Below are 27,592 nucleotides of genomic sequence, written 5' to 3' on the forward strand. Positions count from 1 at the left end.
TATCACATGTACCTCTATTATATATCTTTTTTAAAATAAATTCAACCATGGTGAGATACCACTATACGCACCACAACAGCTAAAATGAAAAGGATGAAAAATACCAAATCATGTTAAGGTATTGAGCAACTAGAACTCTCCTACACTACTGGAGGTAGGGAAAATTGATACAAGTCCAGTACTGCGGAAAAGTGTTTAGCACTAGCTACAAAAACTACACATAGGCCTGCCATGTGATTTATCAATTCCACTCTTAAGTACATATGCCTAAGAGATATGTGTAGCTACACGACTCAAAGCCAAAAACCGGAAACCACTAATGCCCATACGTGGATGTTTCGTGGTCTCTTCACACAACAGAACACCATACGGCAATGAGCATGAACAATCTACAACCACATACAACCGTGTGGATGAATCTCACATATACTATGAGTGAAAAACACCAACACAAAAGAGTACAAACTGTATACTTCCATTTAAATAAAGTATGAAAATAGATAAAGCTAACTTTATGCTATTAGCAGTTAGGATGGTGAGTACCCATGCGGGAACAGTGACTAGAAAGAAATATACCGGTGATTTCTAGAGGGTCAGTAATGTGTTTATCATCTGAGTGCTGGTTACTCATGACTGGCCTGTTTGTAAACATTCCTGATAAAGTTTTCAGGCTTCATTTTATTTCCTAAAATAACACAGCATCATTATTTTTCCATCTATATCTAATAACTATATTATCTAGAGTCCCTATATGCCTCCCCTATGATGGTTCTTGCTATTGGAATCTTCCTTGTGTGTCTTTTTATCTTTGGGTTTATGTTGGATACTGTGCTTGAAAAATTATTAACAGAAGTAATTCTGTTATTTCAGTTCTAAGGTGGACATTATGTTCCTCCAAAAAGGATTTTTTGAATTGCTTTTGCTTAGTACTTTGGGTCACAGACATCTGGAATCATTCTAGTTGAAGTTTAGTACTTTAAATTTGCCAGACCTCTCCCTAATCAAAGCCAACAGGCAATACATGTAGAGTCTGCTTTATTTTTGGCTGTTACTTTGGCTTACTGTTGTATGTATTTTATCTTTTATTATTATTATTATTTCAAATGGAGTCTCACTCTATTGCCCAGGCTGGAGTACAGTGGCACCATCTTGGCTCACTGCAATCTCCACCTCCCGAGTTCAAGTGATCCTCCTGCCTCAGTTTCCCAAGCAGCTGGGACAACAGGTGCGTGCCAATACACCCGGCTACTTTTTGTATTTTTAGAGACAGGGTTTCATCATGTTGGCCAAGCTTGAACTCCTGAGCTCGGGTGATCTGCCCACCTCGGCCTCCCAAAGTGCTGGGATTTCAGGCGTGAGCCACCGCGCCCGGCCTTCCTAGGATATATTTTAAGATTGCTGCACAGTAAGGAGCTGGTTTGCTTCTTGTAAACCAGACTCATTTCCCAAGACCCTCATCTCTAGAGAATAACATTGCAGCAATTATCCATGTTCATCTCGAGACGCTATATCTGGTGATTGCATCCCCAAGTTCTCTCCAAAACAGAGAAGCAGACCTGATGTGCTCACTGTTCAGCCTGTTTCTTCATGAGTCTAGGATCCAAGACTCAGTTCTCAGATCCCACAAGTCTCATCAGGGCATCGATAGCCTGAAGTCCTGTCTCCTCTTTCATAGAAACTGAAGACCCAGGCAACAAGTTCTCTGCTCTGTAACTTTAGCCAATAGGATGAGTCTCCAAGACCTATTGAGAAAATAATGCAGTCTGGTCCTTTATGACCTGACTGTGTTTTCGTCCCGTAGAGCAGGAACGTGGAGGAAGCTGAACCAGTGAACTCTGAGAGCAGTACAAAGCAGTAGGTAAGGTCTGTGCATCTCTCAGCCTCACGCTCTTTCTCCCTCTTCTCTCTTCCTTATCTTCTCTCTTCTCCATTTTCTCTCTCACACAAACATACTCACATACTTTGGGAACTCATGTAATCTCACCCCTTAGTCTTTAAAGGTAACAGAACAATCCCTTGAATCTTAGAAGCACTCTACAGTTTTCAAGGTAATTTTCACATTCTCTGTGGCATGTAATTCTCACAACCTGCGAGAATGGCTACCTAGGTGAGAAGAGGGGATTTAGGCAGGTCGTGGGCCCTAGTCAAGGTCATACAGCTAGGAGGTAACAGTGTTTCCCAGTGTTTCCACTGGAAGCTTGGAGCCCTTTTCCATATTGCCCCTACAATCTCCCTACTCACAGCCCAGCAATACATCAGAGGGGTCTGTGTCTCTGCAACCATCTGACCACACCAGTGTTCAGAACCCACGGACTCTTACAAACTCAGAGCAGTGTTTCCCAAAGTACAGCATCAGAACTACTGCAAAATTGCTAAAAAGAACTGGTTTTCAGAACAGAAACAGGACTTCAAGAGAGACTCAGAAAGTCAGCTGATCAGATGATCGCGATGTACACAAGTGCAGGGGATGCTTGCCTTGTGGGTTAGAGAGCAGAGGTATCTGGCCAGACGCGATGGCTCATGCCTGTAATCCCAGATACTTAGGAGGCTGAGGCAGGAGAATGGCTTGAACCCAGGAGGTTTAGACTGCCGTGAGCCAAGACCGTGCCACTGCACTCCAGCCTGGCAAAGAGCGAGACTCCATCTCAAAAACAAACAAACAAACAAACAAAAAACAAAACAGCAAGCAAACAAGCAGAGGTATCAATAATTTCTCAATTTCTCTGGGAGTCCTCTGGCTTTCCTCAGTCTTGTCACCTTCCCTCTACCCTCCCTCCCATCAGCAGATGTCCCATAGACCTCTGAATGGTAAGAACCAGACTGTAGAAGAAAGTCTTTTGTGATGCGGGAAGCCTGTAATGCTGTGTGCCCTCATCTTCTCTCCCCTGCAGTTGCCCCATGAAGCCTGACACCATGAGTCACCACCCTGACATCCTGGACCATTCCCGACAGACCCAGAGTCGGGTCAGGCTGCTCCTGTCTGAGTGGGGAGCAGAACCAGGATAGAGGCAAGACTGGGAACCTGTTGCTCTTTGTACTGAGAGCAGGGATCTCTACTAGAAAGGGGTGGGAAATAGAAGTTGGAGGAATGAAGAATAGGAGTCCCTTTGCCACCCCCATCACAGGCCCCTTCCGTTTACAATTAGGCTTTACATTTGGAGAGTTGCTTCCACTGACAGCATTTCAGCTCTTTCTCCTGACCCCAGGGGAGGTGGGCATTATCGCTGTCCTCCATCGCATGGTAGAATAGTTAGATTGTGAAATTTGGAGGCAGAATGGGGGCTCAAACCCCGATGTCTCAGTTCTAATTGAGTGAATGTGAGAAACTCATTAACCTTCTAAATCTCAGCCACCTCATTTATAAAGCAGGATAACAGAAACAAATAGCTTGTAGACTAAATAAAAGATGTATACATAGCACTGTATGTATGTATGTATGTGTGTGTCTGATAAAATTGCACTTTGTTCAAAAAATGCTTGAATTTGTTACACTGGGGTTTGAACCCAAACTTCAGACTCAAAATCTCCTTCCACTATGCCACCTACCATGGATATCTGGGAGTTTAACTTGCTACACTGAAGTAAGGAATTCACTCATTTGATGAAAGCTAGGACTGCCCTATACCTTCACCCCACCCCAAATCTGGCACTCCAAATTAATAGTCTAAATTACTCACAGTTCCCACATCTCCATTTGCTTATTCTGCTGTAACTTCAAATTAACCATGTTTCAGATTGAATTTGCAAAACAGGCTCCATCCTTCCCCGGCACACTGGCTGGTTTTCCAAAACACTGCATTCATATGTATAGTAATATGTACAGTAATCATAATATGTACAGTAATAACTGCACATATTTTTGGGGTACATGTGATATTTTGATACATGAATATAAGTGTAATGATCAGATCAGGGTATTCAGGACATTCGTCACCTCAGACCTTTATTATTTCATTGTGTTGGGAGCATTCTCTTTGTAGCCATTGTGGACGGGGGTTCATTCATGATGTGGCTCTCTGCTTGTCTATTGTTGGTATAAAGGAATGCTTATAATTTTTGCACATTGATTTTGTACCCTGGGATGTTGCTGAAGTTGCTTATCAGCTTAAGGAGTTTTTGGGTGGAAATGACGGGGTTTTCTAAATATAGAATCATGTCATCAGCAAACAGACAATTTGACTTCCTGTCTTCCTATTTGAAGAATATCTTTTATTTATTTCTCTTGCCCGATTTCCCTGGCCTGAAATTCCAATACTGTGTTGTATAGGAGTGGTGAGACAGGGCATCCTTGTCTTATACTGGTTTTCAAAAGGAATGCTTGCAGCTTTTGCTCACTGAATACGGATTAAGTTTCTTTTTTTTTTTTTTTGAGACGGAGTCTCGCTCTGTTGCCCAGGCTGGAGTGCAGTGGTGCGATCTCCGTTTCTGCAAACCTCCACCGCCTCCCGGGTTCACGCCATTCTCCTGCCTCAGCCTCCCTAGAAGCTGGGACTACAGGCGCCTGCCACCACGCCCGGCTAATTTTTTTTTGTATTTTCAGTAGAGATGGGGTTTCACCGTGTTCGCCAGGATGGTCTCGATCTCCTGACCTCGTGATCCACTCGCCTCGGCCTCCCAAAGTGCTGGGATTACAGGCGTGAGCCACCGCACCGAGCTGGATTAAGTTTCTTAATCCTGAGTTCTAATTTGATGGCACTGTGTTCTGAGAGACTGTTATTATTTCAATTCTTTTTCATTTGCTGAAGAGTGTTTTACTTCTAATTGTGTGGTCAATTTTAGAATAAGTGCCATGTAGTACTGAGCCCAATGTATATTCTGTTGGTTTGGAGTGGAGAGTTCTGTAGATGTTTATTAGGTCCACTTGATCCAAAGCTGAGTTCAAGTCCTGAATATCTTTGTTAATTTTCTGTCTCATTGATCTAATATTCACAGTGGAGTGTTAAAGTCTCCCACTTTGAAGACAAAGTCTATGTGTCTTTGTAGGTCTCTAGAAACTTGTTTTATGAATCTGGGTGCTCCTGTATTGGGTGCATATATATTTAGGATAGTTAACTCTTCTTGTTGCATTGATCTCTGTACCATTATATAATGCCCGTCATTTTTGATCTTTGTTAAAGTCTAGTTTGTCAGAGACTAGGATTGCAACCGCTGCTTTATTTTTTATTGCTTGCTTTCCTTCCTCTATCCCTTTGAGTCTATGTGTGTCTTTGCACGGGAGATGGGTCTCCTGAATACAGTACTGTGATGGGTCTTGACTCTTTATCCAATTTACCACTCTGTGTCTTTTAATTGGGGCATTTAGCCCACTTACATTTAAGGTTAATACTGTTATGTGTGAATTTGATCCTGTTATCATGATGCTAGCTGGTTATTTTGCACACTGGTTGATGTAGTTTCTTCATAGTGTCATTGGTCTTTGTATTTTGGTGTGTTTTTGCAGTGTCTAGCACCGGTTTTTCCTTTCCATATTTAGTGCTTCCTTCAGGAGCTCTTGCAAGACAGGCCCGGTGGTGATGAAATCCCTTAGCATTTGCTTGTCTGTAAAGGATTTTCTCTTTCGCTTATGAAGCTTAGTTTAGCTGGATATGAAATTCTGGGTTGAAAATTCTTTTCTTCCAGAATGTTGAATATTGGCCCCCACTCTCTTCTGGCTTGTAGAGTTTCTGCAGAGACATCTGCTGTTAGTCTGATGGGCTTCCCTTTCTAGGTGACCCGACCTTTCTCGCTGGCTGCTCTTAACGTGTTTTCCTTCATTTCGACCCTGGAGAATCTGATGGTTATGTGTCTTCGGGTTGATCTTCTCGTGGAGTATCTTAGTGGTGTTCTCTGTATTTCCTGAATGTTCATTTGGCCTGTCCTGCTAGACTGCTGAAGGTCTCCTGGATAATACCCTGAGGTGTGTTTTCAAGCTTGTTTCCATTCTCCCCATCTCATTCAGGTACTCCAAACAATCGTAGGTTCAGTCTTTTTATGTAGTCCCATCTTTCTTCGAGGCTTTGTTGATTCCTTTTCATTTTTTTTTTTTCTAATCTTGTCTGCATGCCTTGTTTCAGCAAGGTGGTCTTTAAACTGATATCCTTTCTTCCACTTGATTGATTCAGCATTGATGCTTGTGTATGCTTCACGAAGTTCCCATGCTGTGTTTTTCAGCTCCATTGGGTCACTTATGCTCCTCCTTAAACGGGTTATTCGAGTTAGCAGCTCCTCTAACCTTTTATCAAGGTTCTTAGCTTCTTTGCATTAGAACAAACTAGAACATTTAGCAGATATGGATAAATTCCTGGAAGAACCTTCTTGGAAGTACATAATCCTCCACAATACAGAAATGAAATAACATATGGAAATGAAACGTGCTCCTTTAGCTTGGAGGAGTTTGTTATTATCCATCTTCTGAAGCCTACTTCTGTCAATTCGTCCATCTCATCCCTCCATCCAGTTCTGCTTCCTCAGTGGAGAGGAATTGCAATTACTTGGAGAAGCAGCAGCACTCTGGCCTTTTGGGTTTTCAGCGTTTGTTGTTGTTGTTGTTGACTCTTTCTCATATTCATGAGTTTGTCTAGTTTTGATCTTTGAGGCTGTTGCCCCTTGGATGGGGTTTTTGTGAGGACTTTCTGTTGTTGATGCTGTTGTTGTGACTTTCCATTTATTTGTTTTTCTTTTAATGGTCAGGTCCCTCTTCTTTAGGTCTGGGGACTCATTTCAGGCCCCATTCATCTGGTTCACTCCCATTCCTGGAGATGTCACTCAAGGAGGCTGGAGAGCCACAAACATGGGTGCCTGCTCCTTCTTCTGGGACCTCTGACCTCAAGGGGCAGCAAGGTGATACAGTAGGATCGCTCCCGTATAGGGTGTCTGACAAGTTGGAGGGCCTCACCCATTTGGGTGGCACGGGGAAAAGAATCTGTTTAACAAAGCACTTTGACGGTCCCTTGATGGAGGGGGCATGCCTCACTGGGGAAAACCCACTCTGTCTGGGCTGACCAGATTCCTCAGAACTACCAGGAGGAAAGGCCAAGTCTGCTGGTCTACAGAGACTGTAGCCACTCCTTCCCCTAGGGGCTCAGGCCCAGGGAGATCAGCGTTCTGTCCCTGAGCCACTGGCTGGAGTTGTAGTTCCTGCATTGAGGCCCCACCTAGTGAGGAAGAATGGGTCAGGGTCAGGCCTGAAGAGGTGCTTTGGCCACAGTCTGCCATAGCTGGTGTGTTAGCCTGTGAGGGACACTTCTTGGGACCAAGTCAACCAGTCTCCCAGGCTCCAGCAGGGGAAAAGTGTGGCCTGGGGCGATAGAGGTGGCTGCTGCCCTTCCCCCACCCAGAAAGCTTAGTGTGCTAGGCAGTTATCAGTCTCAATGTTGGGTGCTATTCCTCCAGCAAGGAGTTCAAACAGCTTAGACAGCAGGCAGCTGTAGCTGTGGTGCTAGCTGCCTCTCCCCCAAGGAACTTGGCAGGCTTAAGCAGACTCTAGCTGAGAGGCTGTTGAGAATCTGCACAGCTCTGGGGTTGGTACCCTAGGCCCCAGTGGCATGGATTCACGAGTGGAATCTTCTGATCTGTGGGTTGCACAGTTCTATGGAAAAAGCATGATTTCCGTGGCTGGGTAGCATGCTCACCACCTCCCTTGGCTCGGGGGTGGGGACTCATATTTAGAGCTTTCTCAGCATATGATCATACCATTGGCAAACAGCATTGATTTGACTTTCTCTTTTCTAATTTGGATGCCCTTTATTTCTTTTTCTTGTCTTATTGCTCTTATCTCATCTTTGTCTTGTTCTGTTTTCTCAGTGGGAATGCTTTCAAGTTTTTTTTCAAGTCCATTGTAAAATGGACACCACAGAAATAGAAAAGATCATTCGAGACTACTGTGAACACCTCTATGCACACAAACTAGAACATTTAGCAGATATGGATAAATTCCTGGAAGAACCTTCTTGGAAGTATATAATCCTCCACAATATGGAAATGAAATAACATATGGAAATGAAACATGTTTTCAATTTTTCCTGCTATTCATTGCTAATTTTATTCTACTGCAGTTGGAAAACATACTTTGTATTTTTTCTAGCCTTTCAATGTCATTGGGGTTTGTTTTATGGCCTAGTATATGGTCTATCATAGAGAATGTTCCAATGACACTTGAAAATAATTTTCTTCTTTTGTTGCTGGGCAGAGTGTTATATAGACACCTATTAGGTGCAGTTACTTTATACTGTTGATCAAGTGTCTTTTTCCTTGTTGATATTCTGTCTAGTTGTTCTATCCACTATAGAAAGTGGTGTGTTGAATTCTCTAAATACTGTTGTTGAATTATACATTTCTGACTTTATTTCTATCAGTTCCTTTCATTATTTGGGTGCATATATGTTTATAATTGTTGTATCTTCTTCATAGATTGACCCACTTGTCATTATAAAATATCTCACTTTATCTCTAGTCAGACTTTTTGACTTAAACTCTTAAGAGATGGAGTCTTGCTATGCTGCTCAGGCTGGTCTTGAACTCTTGGCCTCAAGCAGTTCTCCTACCTCAGCCTCCCAAAGTAATGAGATTAACAGGCATGGGCCACCAGGTCAGCATAAACTCTATTTTAATCTTTAAAAGCCATTTCATATTTTCAGGCTAAAGTATAGCCATTCCGTTTTTCTTGTGGTTCCTGATTGCATATCTTTTCCCATCCTCTTACTTTCAACCTTGCTGTATCTTTGAATCAAGTAGGTTTTCTGTAGAATGCATATGAACGAATCATGTTTTTATCCACTCTGATAGTCTCGCCTTTTGAGTGAATTGTTTTATGCATTCACACTTAATGTTATGATTGATATAGTTGGATTTATATCTCCCATTTTACTTTGTGTTTTCTATATGTCCCATGTCCTTTTGTTCCTCTATTTTCCTTTACTACTTTGTTTTCCATTAAGCGAGTATTTTCTCATGTTGCATTTTAATTTCTTTAATAATTTTTCACTCTATTTTTGAAGGTATTTTTTAGTGGTTGCTCTATAGTCTACCACATACATCTTAACTTATCAGAATCATCTTTAGATTTATACCAATTTAAGTCCAACGATATATAGAAAAATGATTTCTATACAATTCTATTAGTTTCTTCCTTTTGTAGTAGTGTTGTTACAGATGTAACATCTATTAATCCTAATAATCCGTTGTTATAATTACTACTCTACCTTCTGTAGTCATTTCCTTAGTCCAATTCAACTTTGCCTCCACCCAGTTCCTTTATGCTGTAATTGACAAACATATTTCTATATGTTATAGCCTCAACAATACATCATATACATATTATCTTACATAATTGGTGTTTAAATAAGTTATAAGAAAAAACAAGATATGCATTTATACTGTCATATTTAATAGATATATGTAAAATATTAGATATATAGAGATTATATCTATATATATTTACATATTTACATACATTTATAATATCACATTTTCGTACTTTACCACTGTTCTTTCCTTTTTGTGCGTTTGGATTCAAATTATCATCTGAGGTAACTTACTTTCAACCTAAAGAAATTTAGTAGTTTTTGTAAGATAGGTCTGCTGGCAAAAAATTTTCTTTGTTTTTGTTCACCTGAGATAATATTTATTTAAAAAAATATTCATTTTTTAAAAGATAGTTTTGCTGAATATTAGACTCTTACTTGATGGATATTTTTTTCAACCATTTTGAATATGTTATCCAACTGTCTTAGAGCCTCCTTTGTCTCTGTTGAGAAGTCTGTTGTTCATATTAGGCTTCCCTTGTAGGTAAAAAATCTTTTTTACTTGCTGATTTCAAGATTTTCTCCTTGTCTTTGCCTTTCAGCCTTTTTACTATGATGTGTCTATTTCTGAAGCTCTTTGTATTTATTCTGTCTAAAGTTTGAGTTTCCTATATGTGTAGTTTTTTAAACAAATTTACGAAGTTAAATTTCAGCCATTCTTTCTTTGAAAATGTTTTTCTGATTTTTCTCTCTCCTCTCCTTCAGCACTTACCTTCCATGTGTGTTGGTGTGTTTAATGGTGCTCCACACTTTTCTGAGTCTCTGGTCATTTTTCTTCATTTTTTCTCTTCCTCTGTTTTTCAGCTTGCTTAATTGATATCAATCTATCTTAAAGATTGCTATTTTTTCTGCTAGTTCAAAACTACTATTCAGGCCCACTAATAAAATTTTCATTTCAGTTATTGTACATTTTGACTGCTGCGGGATTTCAATTTGGCTCTTTTTTATACATTCTTTTTATTGAGACTCCCCATCTGTCATGACATTCTCATGGTACCTTCCTTTACTTCTCTAGTCATGCTTTCTCTTAGTTTTGTGAAAATATTTTCAATGGCTACTTTGAGGTCTTTTCAATGAAGGCTGACATCACATTGTTCTCACAGGTAGTTTCTGTTGCCTGATTTTTTCCTCAAATGTGGATCATACTTTCTTTTCATGGTTCATACATTTTGTTGGAATATGGACATTTTAGATAATTTATTGTAACAATTCAGGGTACTAGTCTCCCCTAATGGGGCTGGTTATTGGTATTTACTTGTTTATTTGCTTAGTTCCCACAATCACTGAGAACTGTCAGTAGTATTCGAAGATTTTATTCTTTCCCTGACCGCATTCGGCTGTTTTATATATACTATTTTTTAAATATTTTACATATACATATTTCTTTTTTCTGTTTTGATTTTTTAAACATTTTATTCCATACACATTAGGCTTTCAAAGAAAATGTTTTAAATGTGTTTGATAAGATACAAAATATTGTTCAAACTAGTCCTCCAAAAGTAATTGCAGTTATCTCAATGTGCCATTTCTTGAATACTACAGACTTTACTTGCTAATATAGAGTGTGGCCATGCAGAACTTACCAGCTAATATACAGTGCACCCGTATTAATCTACCAAATTCCACGTCTTTGTGTCTATCTGTGAAGTTTCTACTGATCTGTTCATTCCAACATTACTATCATATTGCTTTAGAATTCTTAATATTTGATAGTGCAAGCATCACCCTGTTACTCTTTTATTCAACGTTTTTCTAGCTTACCTACATGCTTATTTTTAGATGAAATTTAGACCAGTTTCCTTTCTCAAAAACCCATTTATAATTTTGATATCCAGTAAACTTTCTATTAATTCAAAAGAATATATAGTTTGGTGACATTTCTCTTCATATTGGAAACCTTGATATGTTTGTCAATTTATTTAATTTTTAATTTATGCCTCACTGGAGAAATCTGAAGGTTTTGCCCGATTCTTGTTAACATCTCAGTGCCATGATTTATTTGTTGATAGTGGGGATGAGATAGTTTTGCATTGTACTTTAACATTTTTCCTGATTCTCGTTAAATACAACAACAAGAGGCAACATTTCTGAGTGCTAATTGCATACCTGCTCCTTGTGTTAAGCACTTTATTACTTAATTTTGCCCCACCCCATAAAACTCATGTTTCGCATATAGAAACTGTGTCTTCAAGAACTCTGGTACTCTTCCTGAGGTTTCACAGCAAGTAAGTGGCAGTGCTTACTATCTTACTAGCTGGGAAAGACTTGATTTCAAGAATTCTGAACTCTAATAGTATTCTGGTTGATAGTCCTACTTTTTCCAGATAGATAATCGTATCAACAAATAATCATTGTTCCTACTCCTTTCAAATATTTTTATTTTCTTCCTTTTATTTTTGAACTACTTCTTGTACTGCATATATCTGTATTAAACATTATTTTAAAACATACACATATAAGATAACATACTACTCACTAAACACTTCAAGAATAGCGTAAGATGACAGGATTGAAAATAGGAATTACACATTATTCCTTTAACATTGAGTATACCAGCTTTGAAGTTGCTGAAATAATTATATCACATAAAAACTTTTTTTTCTACTTTCTTATTTTCAAAAACTATAAAATTGGGTTTAAGATATTCTTAATTCTAAGAAATGTTGATTTTGCTTATCTTCATGTTTTTATTCAAGTAAGGGCATTTGGTAAACATCTGTTGGTGTTAATGTTGCAGAGAGTTGGGGAAATGGAGGGAGCCAACCAGACTGAAGGTTCAGAGTTCCTTCTCCTGGGGATGTCAGAGAGTCCTAAGCAGCAGAAGATCCTGTTTTGGATGTTCCTGTGCATGTACCTGGTCACGGTGGTGGGAAATGCGCTCATCATCCTGGCCATCAGCTCTGATTCCCGCCTGCACACCCCCATGTACTTCTTCCTGGCCAACCTCTCCTTCACTGACCTCTTCTTTGTCACCAACACAATCCCCAAGATGCTGGTGAACCTCCAGTCCCAGAACAAAGCCATCTCCTATGCAGGGTGTCTGACACAGCTCTACTTCCTGGTCTCCTTGGTGGCCCTGGACAACCTCATCCTGGCTGTGATGGCGTATGACCGCTATGTGGCCATCTGCTGCCCCCTCCACTACACCACAGCCATGAGCCCTAAGCTCAGTATCTTACTCCTTTCCTTGTGTTGGGTCTTATCTGTGCTCTATGGCCTCATACACACCTTCCTCATGACCACGGTGACCTTCTGTGGGTCACGAAAAATCCACTACATCTTCTGTGAGATGTATGTATTGCTGAGGCTGGCATGTTCCGACACTCAGATTAATCACACAGTGCTGATTGCCACAGGCTGCTTTATCTTCCTCATTCCCTTTGGATTCATGATCATTTCCTATGTGTTGATTGTCAGAGCCATCCTCAGAATACCCTCAGTCTCTAAGAAATACAAAGCCTTCTCCACTTGTGCCTCCCATTTGGGTGTAGTCTCCCTCTTCTATGGGACACTTTGTATGGTATACCTGAAGCCCCTCCATACCTACTCTGTGAAGGACTCAGTAGCCACAGTGATGTATGCTGTGGTGACACCCATGATGAACCCCTTCATCTACAGCTTGAGGAACAAGGACATGCATGGGGCTCTAGGAAGACTCCTAGATAAACATTTTCAGAGGCTGACATGAGGGCAATTTGGAAAGACAGCATTAAAGTGGAGACTGGGAATATCCTTCATCCTATATAAGGGATTGTCCTATGTGCTACACAGCAGTGGTTGGGACATAGCTCCAGTTCAGAGAGAGCATGTGTGTGTGTGTGTGTGTGTGTGTGTGTGTGTGTGTGTGTGTGTGTGTATATATATATATGGTGATAAAAAAGACTTATTTGTAACGTGGTGTCCCCCAGGTCTCATTAGCCTTGGCCGTAAACAAGGTCACATTAACACCAACACTAGAATGTTGCAGGATCAAATTATTCAATGTACTTGACTACAGGGACACATTCTTGGCCTTATCTGACTATATCTAGTTTAAACCTAGAGGTGTCTCTCACCTGGCACACATCCAAAGTACAGAAAGTAAATAGTAGCTGATAAGAAACTTAGTGACTTGGTTGTGGTGGTTTGAAAGAGATTGCAATCATATATAGTTGAATCAGCTGAGCCAGCACGTGACATAGACCTTGACAGGTGGAGTTCAATTCATTTGACATTCATACAGTCATTCATCAACTTATTCTATTCATAATGACTGTCTACAGAGGCCTCAAACTGAGTTACAAACATAAGGTCATAATCTACTAGGGGAAGTACATAAACTTACATTAAACATAAATGGACCTAACTCATCAATTAAAAGGTAATGTTCAACATACTGATTAAAAAATAAATATAGATAGATGTATTTAAAGAGACACACTGAAAGCACAGGAATATACAAAGCTTGAAATTAAAAAGCGAAACAGACATATTTGGAGAATACAATATTTTAAGTGAAATATTGCTGCAATGACATCAGGTAATAGAGACTTCAAAATAGAGGTGAAAGGAGTGATGTCAACAAGATGGTGGAATAGACAGTTACATCTCTCATCTACCAACATACAGACTAATTTATCAACCATCCACAGATGAAAATATCTTTGTGAGAGTTCCAGAATCCAACTCAAAGTTTACAACACCCTAGTAATGTACAGAAGTAGAAAAAACGCTCTAATGAACATCGTAGAAAAAACTCTTGTCACAATACCTGAATCACTCCTCACCCAAGCCAGCACAGAGTAGTAGGAGAGAGATCCCCTCATCTCATGAGTTCTTCCATAAGTAAAAAAGAAAATAAAACATATTTACAACTTCCCCTGCCTTTCAGGATGCTAACCAAGAGGACCACTTCTGTCATGCCTCACCAAGAATACTGAGGGAATCTACATGGCCAGACCCCTCTGATTAGCTAAGAACAGGAAAAAAATAAGAAAATGCTTAGGAGTTCTTAATAGTCAGTGTGTGTATTTCAACAACTCGGACTTGCACCCTATAGCAAGCCTGTGCATGGTGCCCAGAAGCTGGCCCATCCACCCATATCCCCAAGCACCAGGTCTGCCTGCCCATAGACCCTGCCAACTGCCCAGCCCAGAATATCTGGCTAAGCTGACTGGTGAAGAAGAGTTCCTATCAAATTGGAGTTTCCCTATCAAAACCAGCCTGTAAAGACTAAAAGAGATGACTGCTTCTTCAAATGTGCAAACACAAATGTGAAGCTACAGAAAACACAAGGAATCAAGGAAACAGCAACACCAAGGGAACAAAATAAAGCTTCAGTAACCATCAAAGAAATGGAGAACTATGAACTGCCTGACAAAGAGTTCAAGTCATCATTTGAAGAAACTTGGTGACCCACAAAAAAACAGTTAAACTACTAAACAAAATCAGGAAATCAATATATAAATAAGATGTAAATTTCAACAAACAGAAACCACAAAAAAGAAATAGTAATTCTAAAGCTGAATAATACAACGACTAAACTGTAAAAAACTCAAAAGAGAGCTTCAGCAGCAGATTTGAAGAAACAGAAGAATTAGCTACTCAAAAACAGGTCATTTGAAATTTTTTAGTAAGAGAAACAAATGGAAAAATAGTGAAGAAAGCCTATGGGACTTATGGGACCCATCAAACAAATACACACATTATGGAAGTATCAGAAGGAGAAGTGAAAGAAAAGGAGGCAGAAAACTTATTTTTTAAAAACTGGCTATTCACAGAAGCCACCACAGGCAGGAAGACCAGACACCTGAAAGTGCTGCTTGCTTTCTCAGCGGGGAGACTTGCAGCCTGGAACAAGTTCAGCCCTGCTCACCAGCTGCCTGGAAATGAATTCAGCACTGTTAGGGGTAGGGCACACTGGGAGTGAGACTGGCCATTTGGACTGCATGGGAGCTGGGTGAGGCCTATCACTGCTGGCTTTCCACCACTTCCCTGGCAACCTGTATGACACAGCAGAGGCAGCCATAATCCCCTGGGAACATAACCTCATTGGCTTGAGAACCACACCCCCACCCCTCACAGTGGCCACAGCAAGCTCAACCCAAGGAGAGTCTGAGCTCAGACATGCCTAACCCTGCCCCAACCTGATGGTCTTTACCCACCCTGGTAGCCAGAGACAAAGGACATAATCTTTTGGGGGCTCTATGATCACACTCACCACCTGAGAAATTGGAATGCTTATCCAGGTAACCTTAGGGCAAGTTTGTGTCCCCCCTATACTACCACAGCTGGTGCACTCTTGAAAGGACCACCTCCTGGCTGGAGGCCGACTAGCACACTAAACAAAACTTCAACCAAGGACCATAGACTCTTAGATAAACACTTGGACCATGAGAGTCCACTTTACTCCACTGCTACCTTCACTGGACCAGGTGCTGTTATCCATGCCTGAGGGACTGAAGACAGATCACATCACAGGATTTTTCACAGACACCCTCCCAGCACCAGCTCAGAGCCCAGTAGCTCTGTTGGGTGGCTAGACTGGAAGAGAAATAACAATCATTGCAGTTTGGCTCTCAGGAAGCCCCATCCTTAGGGGAAGGGGTATAGTACCATATTAAGGGGGGATCCCGTGGACAAAAAGAAGCTGATAAGCAGTTTTTGAGCCCCAGATCTTCCTTCTGACATAGTCTACCCAAATGAGAAGGAACCAGAAAAACAAATCTGGTAATATGACAAAACAAAGTTCTTTAACACCCCAAAAGATCACACTAGCTCACCAGCAATGGATCCAAGCCAAGAAGAAATATCTGAACTGCCAGAAAAAGAATTCAGAAAGTTGAGTATTAAGCTAATCAAGGAGGTGCCAGAGAAAGATGAAATCCAACTTAAAGAAAAAAAAAAAAAAAGATACAGGATATGAAGGATATGAAAAGAAAAGTCTTCAGTGAAATAGATAGCATAAATGAAAAACAATCACAACTTCTGGAAATGAAAGACACATTTAGAGAGATGGAAAATGCACTGGAACGTCCCAGCAATAGAAGCAAACAAGTAGAAGAAAGAACTTCAGAGCTCAAAGACAAGGCTTTCAAATTAGCCCAATTCATCAAAGACAAAGAAAAAAGAATTTAAAAAATGAACAAAGCCTCCAAGAAGTTTGTGATTATGTTAAATGGCCAAACCTAAGAATAACTGGTGTTCCCAAGGAAGAAGAGGAATCTAAGTTTCAAAAACACATTTGAGGGAATAATTGAGGAAAGCTTCCCCGGCCTTGCAAGAGATTTAGACATCCAGATACAAGAAGCTGAAAGAACTCCTGGGAAATTCATCACAAAAAGATCATCACCTAGGCACATAGTCATCAGGTTATCTAAAGTCAAGATGAAGGAAAGAATCTTAAGAGCTGTGAGGCAAAAGCATCAGGTAACCTATAAAGAAAAACCTACCAGGTTAATGGCAGATTTCTCAGCAGAAACCCTACAAGCTAGAAGGGATTAGGGTCCTATCTTTAGCCTCCTTAAACAAAACAATTACTACCCAAGAGTTTTGTATCCCATGAAACTAAGCTTCATAAATGAAGGAGAGAGACAGTCTTTTCAGACAAACAAATGCTGAGAGAATTTGGCACTACCAAGCCAGCACTACAAGAACTTGTAAAAGGAGCTCTAAATTTTTTTTTTTTTTTTTTTTTTTTTTTTTTTTAATGACTGGCTCTGTCACCCAGGCTGGAGTGCAGTGGCATAATCTCGGCTCACTGCAAGCTCCACCTCCCGGGTTCACGCCATTCTCCTGCCTCAGCCTCTCAGCCTCCTGAGTAGCTGGGACTACAGGCACCCGCCACTATGCCTGGCTAATTTTTTGTATTTTTAGTAGAGACGGGGTTTCACCATGTTAGCCGGGATGGTCTTGATCTCCTGACCTCGTGATCCGTCCACCTTGGCCTCCCAAAATGCTAGGATTACAGGCGTGAAGGAGCTCTAAATCTTGAATCAAATCCTTGACATACACCAAAATAGAACCTCCTTCAGGCATAAATCTCACAGGACCTATAAAATAACACCATAATGGAAAAAAAACCAAGCTAGTCAGTCAACAACTACCATGACAAATAGAATAGTACCTCATATCTCAATACTAATGTTGAATGTAAATGGCCTAAATCCTTCACTTAAAAGACACAGAATGGCAGAATGGTTAAGAATTCACAAACCTAGTACCTGTTGTCCTCAAGAGACTCACCTAACACATAAGGACTCACATAAACTTAAGGTAAAGGGGTAGAAAAAGGTATTCCATGCAAATGGTCACCAAAAGCAAGCAAGAGTGGCTATTCTTATATCAGACAAAACAGACATTAAAGCAACAACAGTTATAAAAGACAGAGAGGGACACTACATAATGATAACAGGACTAGTACAAAAGGAAGACATCACAATCCTGAATATATATGCACCCAACACTGGAACTGCCAAATTTGTAAAACATTTACTACTAGACCTAAGAAATGAGATAGACAACAACACAAAAATAGTGAGGGACTGCAATACTCCACTAGCCACTAGGGGAACAACACAGTGGTAGGGGCTACCTGTGTCGGGAATAAGAACTCCTACCCCTCCCCTGTCCGGGTGTACTCTCACCATTGTTCCATCTGCGAGGAGCAAGCTTTCTGCAGAAAGTAAAAATTGCCTTGCTGAGAAAATTAAATTTATGTTAGAGTGCTATTTCTTTGCAGCACCAGGAAACAAGCATTTTGCATTTCTAACATGTCAAGTACTCTCTCAGACCACACTGGAATAAAACTGGGAACCAACTCCTAAAGGAACCCTCAAAAGCATGCAAATACATGGAAATTAAATAACCTGCTCCTGAATGATTGTTGGGTCAACAATGAAAACAAGATGAAAACTCAAAAATTATTTGAACTGAATAATAGGGACACAACCTATCAAAACCTCTGGGATACAGCAAAAGTAGTATGAAGAGAAAAGTTCATAGGATTAAATCCCTACATTAAGAAGTTTAAAAGAGCACAAACAGACAACCTAAGGTCACATCTCACAGAACTAGAGAAACAAGAAGAAACCAAACCCACACCCAGGAGAAGAACAGAAATAACAAAGATTGGAGGAGAACTGAAGGAAATTGAAACGACAAAAAATAAAAATAAAAATGAAAGTGAAACAAGAAGCTGGTTCTTTGACAAGTTAAAAAAAATTGATAGACCATTAGCAAGATTAAGAAAATAAGAGAAGATTCAAATAAGTGCAATTAGAAAAAAATGGGAGATATTACAACTGATACCACAGAAATACAAAACATCATTCAAGGCTACTATGAATACCTTGATGCACATGAGCTAAAAAACCTAGAGGAGAAGGATAAATTCCTGAAAATATACGACCTCCCTAAATTAAACCAGAAAGATATAGAAACTCTGAACAGACCAATAACAAGCAGTGAGATTGAAATGGTAATGAAAAGAATGCCAACAAAATAAAGTCCAGGACCAGAAAGATTCACAGTTAAATTGGTACCAATCCTATTGACACTATTCCACAGGATAGAGAAAGAGGGAATTCTCCCTAAATCATTCTATGAAGCCAGTATCACCCTAATACCAAAACAAGGAAAGGACACACAAAAGAAAACTACAGACTAATATCTGTGATGAAAATAGGCGCAAAAATCCTCAACAAAATATTAGCTAACCGAATCTAATGGTGTGTTAAAAACATTTGACAAAAATCCAACATTCATTTACGATAAGCCCTCAACAAAACTGGCATGGAAGGGACATACATTAAGGTAATAAAAGCCATCTATGACAAACCCACAGCCAATATTATACTGAACAGAGAAAAGCTGAAAGCATTCCCCCTTGAGAACTGGAACAAGACAAGGATGCTCACTGTCACCATTTCTATACAACACCGTACTGGAAGTCTTAGAGCAATCAGACAAGAGAAAGAAATAAAGGTTATCCAAAACAGTAAAGAGGAAGTCAGACTGTTGCTGTTCACCAATGATACAACTGTATACCTAGGAAACCTTAAAGACTCATCCAAAAACTTTCCAGAACTGATAAATGAATTCAGTAAAGTTTCAGGATATAAAATTAATGTACACAAATCAGTAGCACTGCTGTACATCAATAGCGACCAAGCTGAGAATCAAATCAAGAACTCAACTCTTTTTACAATACCTGGAAAAAAATTAAAATACTTAGGAATACACCTAACGAAGGAGGTGAAAGACCTCTACAAGGAAAACTCCAAAACACTGTTGAAAGAAATCATAGAAGGCACAAAGAAATGGAAACACATTCCATGCTCATGGGTGGGTAGAATCAATATTGTGAAAATGACCATACTGCCAGAAGTAATCTACCAATTCAATGCAATTCCCAATTCCCATCAAAATACCACCATTATTCTTCACACAACTAGAAAAGAACTATCCTAAAATTCATATAGAACTAAAAAAGAGCCCACATAGCCAAAGCAAGACAAAGCAAAAAGAACAAATCTGGAGGCATTACATTACCCAACTTCAAATTATACTATAAGGCCATAGTCCCCAAAACAGTATGGTACTGGTATGAAAATAGGCACATAGACCAATGGAACAGAATAGAGAACCCAGAAATATGTCCAAATACTTACAGCCAACTGATCTTTGACAAAGCAAACAAAAACATAAAGTGGGAAAAGGACACCCTATTCAACAAATGATGCTGGAATAATTGACAGGCCACATGTAGAAGAATGCAACTGGATCCTCATCTCTCATCTTATACCAAAATCATCTCAAAATGGATCAAGGACCTAAATCTAAGACCTGAAATCACAAAAATTTCTAGAGAACAACATTGGAAAAAGCCTTCTAGACATTGGCTTAGGCAAAGAGTGAATGCCCAAGAACCCAAAACCAAATGCAACAAAAACAAGGATAAATCGATGGGACTTAAACTAAAAAGCTTCTGCATAGCAAAAGAAATAATCAGTAGAGTAAACTGACAACCCACAGAGTGGGAGAAAATCTTTTTGTAAACTATGCATTTGGCAAAGGACTAATATCTAGAATCTATGGGGAACTCAAATTAAGAAGAAAAAAAAATTCCATCAAAAAGTGGGCTAAGCCATGAACAGAAAATTCTCAAAAGAGGATAAACAAATGGCCAAACATATGAAAAAATACTTAACATCACTAATTATCAGGGAAATGCAAATTAAAACCATAATATGATACCACCCTACTCCTGCAAGAATGGCCTTAATCAAAAAATAAAAAAATAATAGATGTTGGCATGGATGTGGTCAAGGGGGAACACTTTTACATGGCTGGTGGGAATGTAAACAGTGTGGAAAACTATGGAAAACAGTGTGGACAGTGGTATGTCATAGCAAAGCTATGTCTGCCATTTGATCCAGCAATCCCACTACTGGGTATCTACCCAGAGGAAAAGCAGTCATATACAGAAAAGATATTTGAACAAACAAGTTTATAACTGCACAACTCGCAATTGCAAAATATGGAACCAGTCCAAATATCCATCAGTGAATGGATAAAGAAAATGTGATATACATATATATATATATACACACACACAGAGCTCATTGTATCATTCTTATGCCTTAATGTGTATATATATACACTCTTATGTATATATGTATATATGTGTGTATATACACACACACACACACCCCCCACAGAATACTCCTCAGCCGTAAAAAGGAATGAAATAGTAGAATTTGCAACAAGGTAGATGGAATTGGTGACTATTATTCTAAGTGAAGTAACTCAGGAAAGGAAAACCAAAAATCGTATGTTCTCACTCGTAAATGGGAGCTAAGCGATGAGGACATAAAGGCACAAGAATGATACAATGGACTTTGGGGACTCAGCGGAAAGAGTGGAAGGAGGTGAGGGATAAAGGACTACACATTGGGTACAGCGTACTGAGATGGATGCACCAAAATCTCAGAAATTACCACTAAGGAACATCCTTGTAATCAAATACCACCTGTTCCCCAAAAACCTACTGAAATAAAAAACAGGGAAAAAAATATGGTGGTGTCAGCAGAATGGCAGAATAAAACGTCCTAGCCTTCTCTCCCTGCAACAGAAAGTTCCATGAGCAGCTATCCACAGACAAGTATACCTTGGTGAAAACCCCCAAACCTTGAGAATAAGCCTGCAATACCTGTGTGTATCACAGAAACAAGTAAGAACTGCATTTGAAGAGTAAGAGAAATCGTCTCACTTCAACCACGTTGCCCCTTGCCCTCCCTCAACATGGCACGGTGCCATAAACAGAGAATTTCCCTGGGCCCACAGTTTCTACAGTGGGAAGAGGGAGCTGAAGATGGACATCTAGCTTCCCTAGCATTCTGAGACATCTCTCAGGATGCCCACTCCAGTCTCACCTCACAAAGATCACAGTGGGCAATGACATGGCTAACTGCCTGTGGTCAGACAGAAACAAGGAAAGGAGGTATTGCTCACAGCAACTAGTGCTCATATTTTGATGGTGCTCTGTGCTATGGCCTGCAGAGGCATCCAATCAAAGGTACCAGCTCAGCTCATCCTCAAAGCCTCCCTCAAGACCCCACCCACTGAGGGAGACACCAAACACAGCAACTTTTGGCAAAGCACAAAGCCAGACTTCAACCACCCAGAAATTCAAACAGCATCTCAATTCAGTCTCAAAGCTCATCCAAGACCCCACCCAGAGAGGGTTTTGCCCAAGAGAATGCCTTTCAGTAAACAATGGGCTAAACTTTCACCACCCAAAAATTCAAATAGCAGTTCAGGTCAGCCTCAAAACCCACCCCAAGGCTCTGCCCTGGCAGGGAGGCAAGTCTCAACCATGCATTTCTCTAAGCACAGCAGCTGATCCTGGTCATCCTGAATAGCAATTCTGACTAACTTGGGGTCCAACCTGCAGCCTGGCCCAATTGCAGAACTCAAAGAGAGGTCCTGCCTGGCCAGTGAATATACCCTGTGTCTCAGCCCAATCAGAAGCAATTGCAGAACCCAGCCAAAAACTCTGCCTGATTCCAAAGCCAAGCCTGTGGTCTAATGGAAATTGGAGCCTAGACAGTAGTCCCGTTCCAACCTCAGAGCAAAGGCCTTGGCCCCACAAATGAGAGAACCTGATGGCGAGCTCTGTCTCTTCCACGTCATTACCAGCTGGCTCATCCAGAATCACAGGCTAGACTTAAGAGTGAAGGTCTATCCCAAGAATACCTGTAAAAGCTGGAAGAGGTGGCTATTTCCTCAATGTGCAGACACCAACAAAAGACAAAAGGATTACGAGGAATTAGGGAATCATGACATCTCCAAAATAATAATAATAATAATAATAAAGATCTAACAATAAACCCTGCAGAAATGAAGATCCACAAAATGATTGACAATAAATTCAGAATCATTCTCTTAAAGAAGTTCAGTAAACTATAAGAATATACCATAGAAAAATTAAATTCATTTGGAAAATAGTTAAGAATAGCAATGACTACAAAAAATTTGATAAATATAAAAATATGTAAATTCTGAAATCAAGGAGATGTATGTGGAAGTGTGAAGATAATGTGTGGAGTTTCTCTATGTGGATAAGTTGTTATCAGCTTCAAACAGACTGTTATAAGAATTTTTATCCAAACCTCATGGTAATCACAAGGGAAAAGCCATTGTACAATCAAAAAATAAGACTGACGGCACGGTGGCATGTGCCCAGAGTCTCAGCCACTCAGGAAGCTGAAGTGGGAGGATCACTTGAGCCAAGGAGTTGGAGACTGCAGTAAGCTAGGATCGTGCCACTGCAATCCAGCCTGGGCAACAGAGTGAAACCCTACCTCTTAAAATAAATAAATAAAAGTAACTTTTAAAAATAAAGAGAAAAGGATCAAAGTACATCACTATTTTTAAAAATCATCAAATCACAAAGAATACACCAAGAGATGGACATCCAGCTTTCCCAGCATTCCAAGACACCTATCAGGATGCCCACTCCAGTCTCACCTCACAGAGATCATAGCACGGTAATGGCAAGGTTAACTCCCTGTGGTCAGATACAAACAAATAAGGGAGGTATTTCTTTGAGAAAGAGAGAAACAAAATACTGACAAAAAAGAACACAATCACCAATTGACCATAGTAAGTGTTTGCCTATCAATAATTACTTCAATAATTACTTCAAGTATAAGCAAATTACACTCATTATTCAAAATATATACAGCAGCTGAATGAATTAAAATACATGATCCAACTATGTGATGTCTACAAGACACAAACTTTAAATTTAAGGACACACAGAAACTGAAAGTAAAGGGAAGAAAAAAATACATTCCATGCAAATAGTAACCAAGTAATGTGGCTTCCCTCTGTCTCCACCCAAATCTCATTTCAAATTGTAACCTTCATGTGTCAGGGGAGGAACCTGGTGGGAGGTGACTGGATCATGGCAGATTTTCCTCATGTTGTTCTCATGATCGTGAGTTCTATTGAGAGCTGATGGTTTAGAAGTGTGGCACATCCCCCTGCCCCCCTCTGTCTCCTGCTGCCATGTAAGATGTACCTTGCTTCCTCTTCACTTTCTGCCATGATTATAAGTTTCCTGAATGCTTCCCCCGCTATGCAGAAATGTGAGTCAATTAAACCTGTTTTTTTTTTTTAATATACATTATCCAGTCTCAGGTAGTTTTTATAGCAGTGCGAAAATGGACTAATAAAATCGTTATCAGCAGATTAGGGTGCCTCTATAAAGATATGTGAAAATGTAGAAGCAGCTTTGGAACTGGGTAACAGGCAGAAGTTGGAACAGTTTGGAGGACTCAGAAGAAGACAGGAAGATGTAGGAAAGTTTGGAACTTCCTAGAGACTTGAATAGTTTTGAACAAAATGCTGAAAGTCATATGGACAATGAGGTCCAGGCTGAGGTGGTCTCAGATGGAGATGAGGAACTTATTGTGAACTAGAGTAAAGGTCATTCTTGCTATGCTTTAGCACAGACGCTGGAGGCATTTCACACCACCCTAAAGATCTGTGGAGCTTTGAACTTGAGAGAGATTATTTAGGTTATCTGGTGGAAGAGGTTTCTAAGCAGCAAAGCATTCAATATGTGACCTGGCTGTTTCTAAAAGCATATAGTCATATGCATTCACAAAGAGATTATCTGAAATTGGAACTTATGTTTAAAAGAGAAGCAAAACATAAAAGTGTGGAAAATTTGCAGCCTGGCCATGCAGTAGAAAAGAGAAACCAATTTTCTGGGGAGAAATTCAAACTGGCTGCAGAAATTTGCGTAAGTAACAAGGAGCCCAATGTTAATAGTCAAGACAATGGGGAAAATGTCTCCAGGGCATTTCAGAGACCTTCACAGCAGCCCCTTCAATCACAGGCATGGAAGACTAGAAGGCTCAGTGCAGCCATGGGACATGGCACCCTGCATCCCAGCTGCTCCAGCTCCAGCCATGGCTATAAGGGACCAAGATAAAGCTCAGGCCATTGCTTCAGAGGGTTCAAGTCCCAAGCATTGGTGGTTTCCACATGGTGTTGGGCCTGCAAGTATGCAGAAGACAAGAGTTGAGGTTTGGGAACCTCAGCCTAGGTTCCAGAGGATGTATGGAAATGCCTGGATTTCCAGGCAGAAGCCTGTGGCAAGACTAGAGCCCTCATGGAGAACCTCTACTAGGGCAATGCAGTGGGGCTGGAGCCCCCCATAGGAGAACTGCCTAGTGGAGCTGTGAGAAGAGGGCCACCATCCTCCAGCCCCCAAAATGGTAGATCTACCAACAGCTTGCACTAAGTGCCTGGAAAAGCCACAGGCACTCAATGCCAGCCCATGAAAGCAGTTGCAGGGGTTGTACCCTGCAGAGTCACAGGGGTGGAGCCGCCCAAGGCCTGGGGAGCCCACCTCTTGCATCAGTGTGCCCTGGATGAGAGACATGGAGTCAAAGGAGATTATTTTGGAGATTTAAGATTTAATGGCTTCCCTGCTGGGTTTTGCACTTGCATGAGGGCTGTAGCCCCTTGGTTTTGGTCAATTTCTCCTTCTTGGAATGGGAGTATTTACCCAATTCCTATATCCCCATTGTATCTTCAAAGTATCAAAAGTAACTAACCTGTTTTTTATTTTACAGGGTAGTAGGCAGAAGGGACTTGCCTTGTCCCAGATGAGACTTTGGACTGGAACTTTTGAATGCCTGAATGAGTTAAGACTTTGGGAGACTGTTGGGAAGGCATGATTAGTTTTAAAATGTGAGAAGAACATGAATTTTGGGAGGGGCCAGGGTTGGAATAATATGATATGGCTCTGTGTCCCACCCAAATCTGATCTGGAATTGTAATCCCTACATGTCAGGGGAAGGAACTGGTATGAGGTGATTGGATCATGGGGACAGATTTTCCCCATGCTGTTCTCATGAGCTCTGATAGTTTAAAAGTGTGGCACTTCACCCTCCCGTTCTCTCTCTCCTGCTGCCATGTAAGAAGTGCCTTGCTTCCCCTTTGCCTTCCGCCATGATTGTAAGTTTCCTGAGGCCTCCCCAGATATGCAAAACTGTGAGTCAATAAAGCTCTTTTCCGTACCTAGTCTTTACCCAGTCTCAGGTAGTTCTTTGTAACAGTGTTGAAACAAATACACCAATTGTGCAGGGTGGCTATAATTACATCAGATAAAATGGACTTTAATTCAAAAGCTGTTACAAGAGACAAAGAAAGTCATTACATAATGACAAAATGGTTGATTCCACAGGAATATATAGCAATTATAAATATACATGTACCAAACATCAGAGCACCTAAATATATAAAGCAAACATTGACAGATTTTAAGGAATACATAAAAGCAACACAATAATAGTAGGAGACTTTGATATCCTACTTTCCATAAAGGATTTATAATCTGAACAGAAAATCAATAAGGAAACACCAGATCTGAACAATGCCACAAACTAATGTGTGAGTCAGACATATACAAAACATTCCACCCAACAGCAGCAGCCAATACGTTCTCCTAAAACAGACATGGAACATTTTCCAAGAAAAAATCACATGCTAGGTTACAAAATAATTGTTAACAAACTTAAGAAGATTGAAATCATTCTGTGTGCCATTTCTGGCTATTAAAAAATGAAAAATGAATTAGATAACAATAGGAAAATTCTAGACTATGTGAAAATTAAACACTCCTGAACAACTATTGACTCGAAGAAATTAAAAAGAAAATTAAAGAATATTTCAGGAAAAGCAATGAAAATAAACACAACATACAAAAACTTAAAAGTTGCAGCAAATGCAGTACCAAGAGGGAAATTTACAGTGAGAAACTTACATTATGAAAGAAGAAAGAACTCAAATAAACAACCTAACTTTACACTTAAGGAAGTAAAAAATAAGGCATTAAACCCAAAGTTAGCAGAAGGAAGAAAATAAAGAACAGAGCAGAAATAAATGAAACAGAAAATAATACCCCAAATAATGTGAAAAAAATGAACCAACTCTTAGCTAGAATCATTCTTAAAACAAGAAATACTCAAAATCAGAAGGGGTGAAATATCTATTATCTATGATCATGGAAATAAAAAAAAGGTCAGAAAGGATTTTTATAAATAATTGCAAGCCAATTAATTGGACAAACAATAAGAAACTGACGAATTTTTAGACACACCTAACCTTTCAACCTGAGTAAGAAACAGAAAGCCTGAACAGTCCAATAACAAATGAGAAGACTGAATCAGTAATTTAAAAAACAAACTTTCAAACAATAAAAGAAACATGAACGGATATGGCTTCACAGGTAATTTCTATGAAATATCTAAAGAAGAATTAATACCCAGACTTCTTAAATTCTTCCAAAAATAATAGTAGAAAACACTTCCAAACTCATTTAATGACACCAGCATCACCCTGATACCCAAGCCAAAGACACCACAAGAAAGGGAAATACAGGCCAATATCTCTTATGAACATAAGATTCAAAATACTCATAAAACATAAACAAACCAAATTCAACAGCACAATAAAGGATCATACACCATAGCCAAGTAGGATTTATCCCTGGATGCAAGGTTGATTTGACATGCACAAATCAGTCAATATAACATACCACGCTAACAGAATGAAGGATAAGAACTACATGATTATCTCCATAAATGCAGTTGACAAAATTCAAAACCATTTCATGATGAAAACTCTCAACTAATTAGGTACAGAAGTCACTTACCTCAACACAATAAAGGCCATATGTGAAATAAAGGCCACATAATACTGGAAGTCCTAGTCAGATCAATTAGGAAACAAACAAACAAACAAAGATATCA

At 39.9% G+C, this 27,592-nt stretch overlaps 1 protein-coding gene across 1 annotated transcript; it reads left to right on the forward strand.

The window, feature by feature from the left end:
- The first annotated feature begins 11,969 nt into the window (after positions 1 to 11,969).
- Positions 11,970 to 13,221, forward strand: LOC105471845 (olfactory receptor 1D2). Its single transcript, XM_011724624.3, has one exon. It carries the CDS (start codon positions 12,010 to 12,012, stop codon positions 12,967 to 12,969), a length of 960 nt encoding a protein of 319 aa, XP_011722926.3. The 5' UTR covers positions 11,970 to 12,009; the 3' UTR covers positions 12,970 to 13,221.
- Positions 13,222 to 27,592: the final 14,371 nt, after the last annotated feature.

Source organism: Macaca nemestrina, chromosome 17 (genome assembly GCF_043159975.1).
Source record: "Macaca nemestrina isolate mMacNem1 chromosome 17, mMacNem.hap1, whole genome shotgun sequence".
Lineage (NCBI taxonomy): Eukaryota > Metazoa > Chordata > Mammalia > Primates > Cercopithecidae > Macaca > Macaca nemestrina.

What these genes read in the sequence shown, in the direction of transcription:
- LOC105471845 (XM_011724624.3), top strand. Translation starts at nt 12,010, where the DNA reads ATGTTGCAGAGAGTTGGGGAAATGGAGGGAGCCAACCAGACTGAAGGT.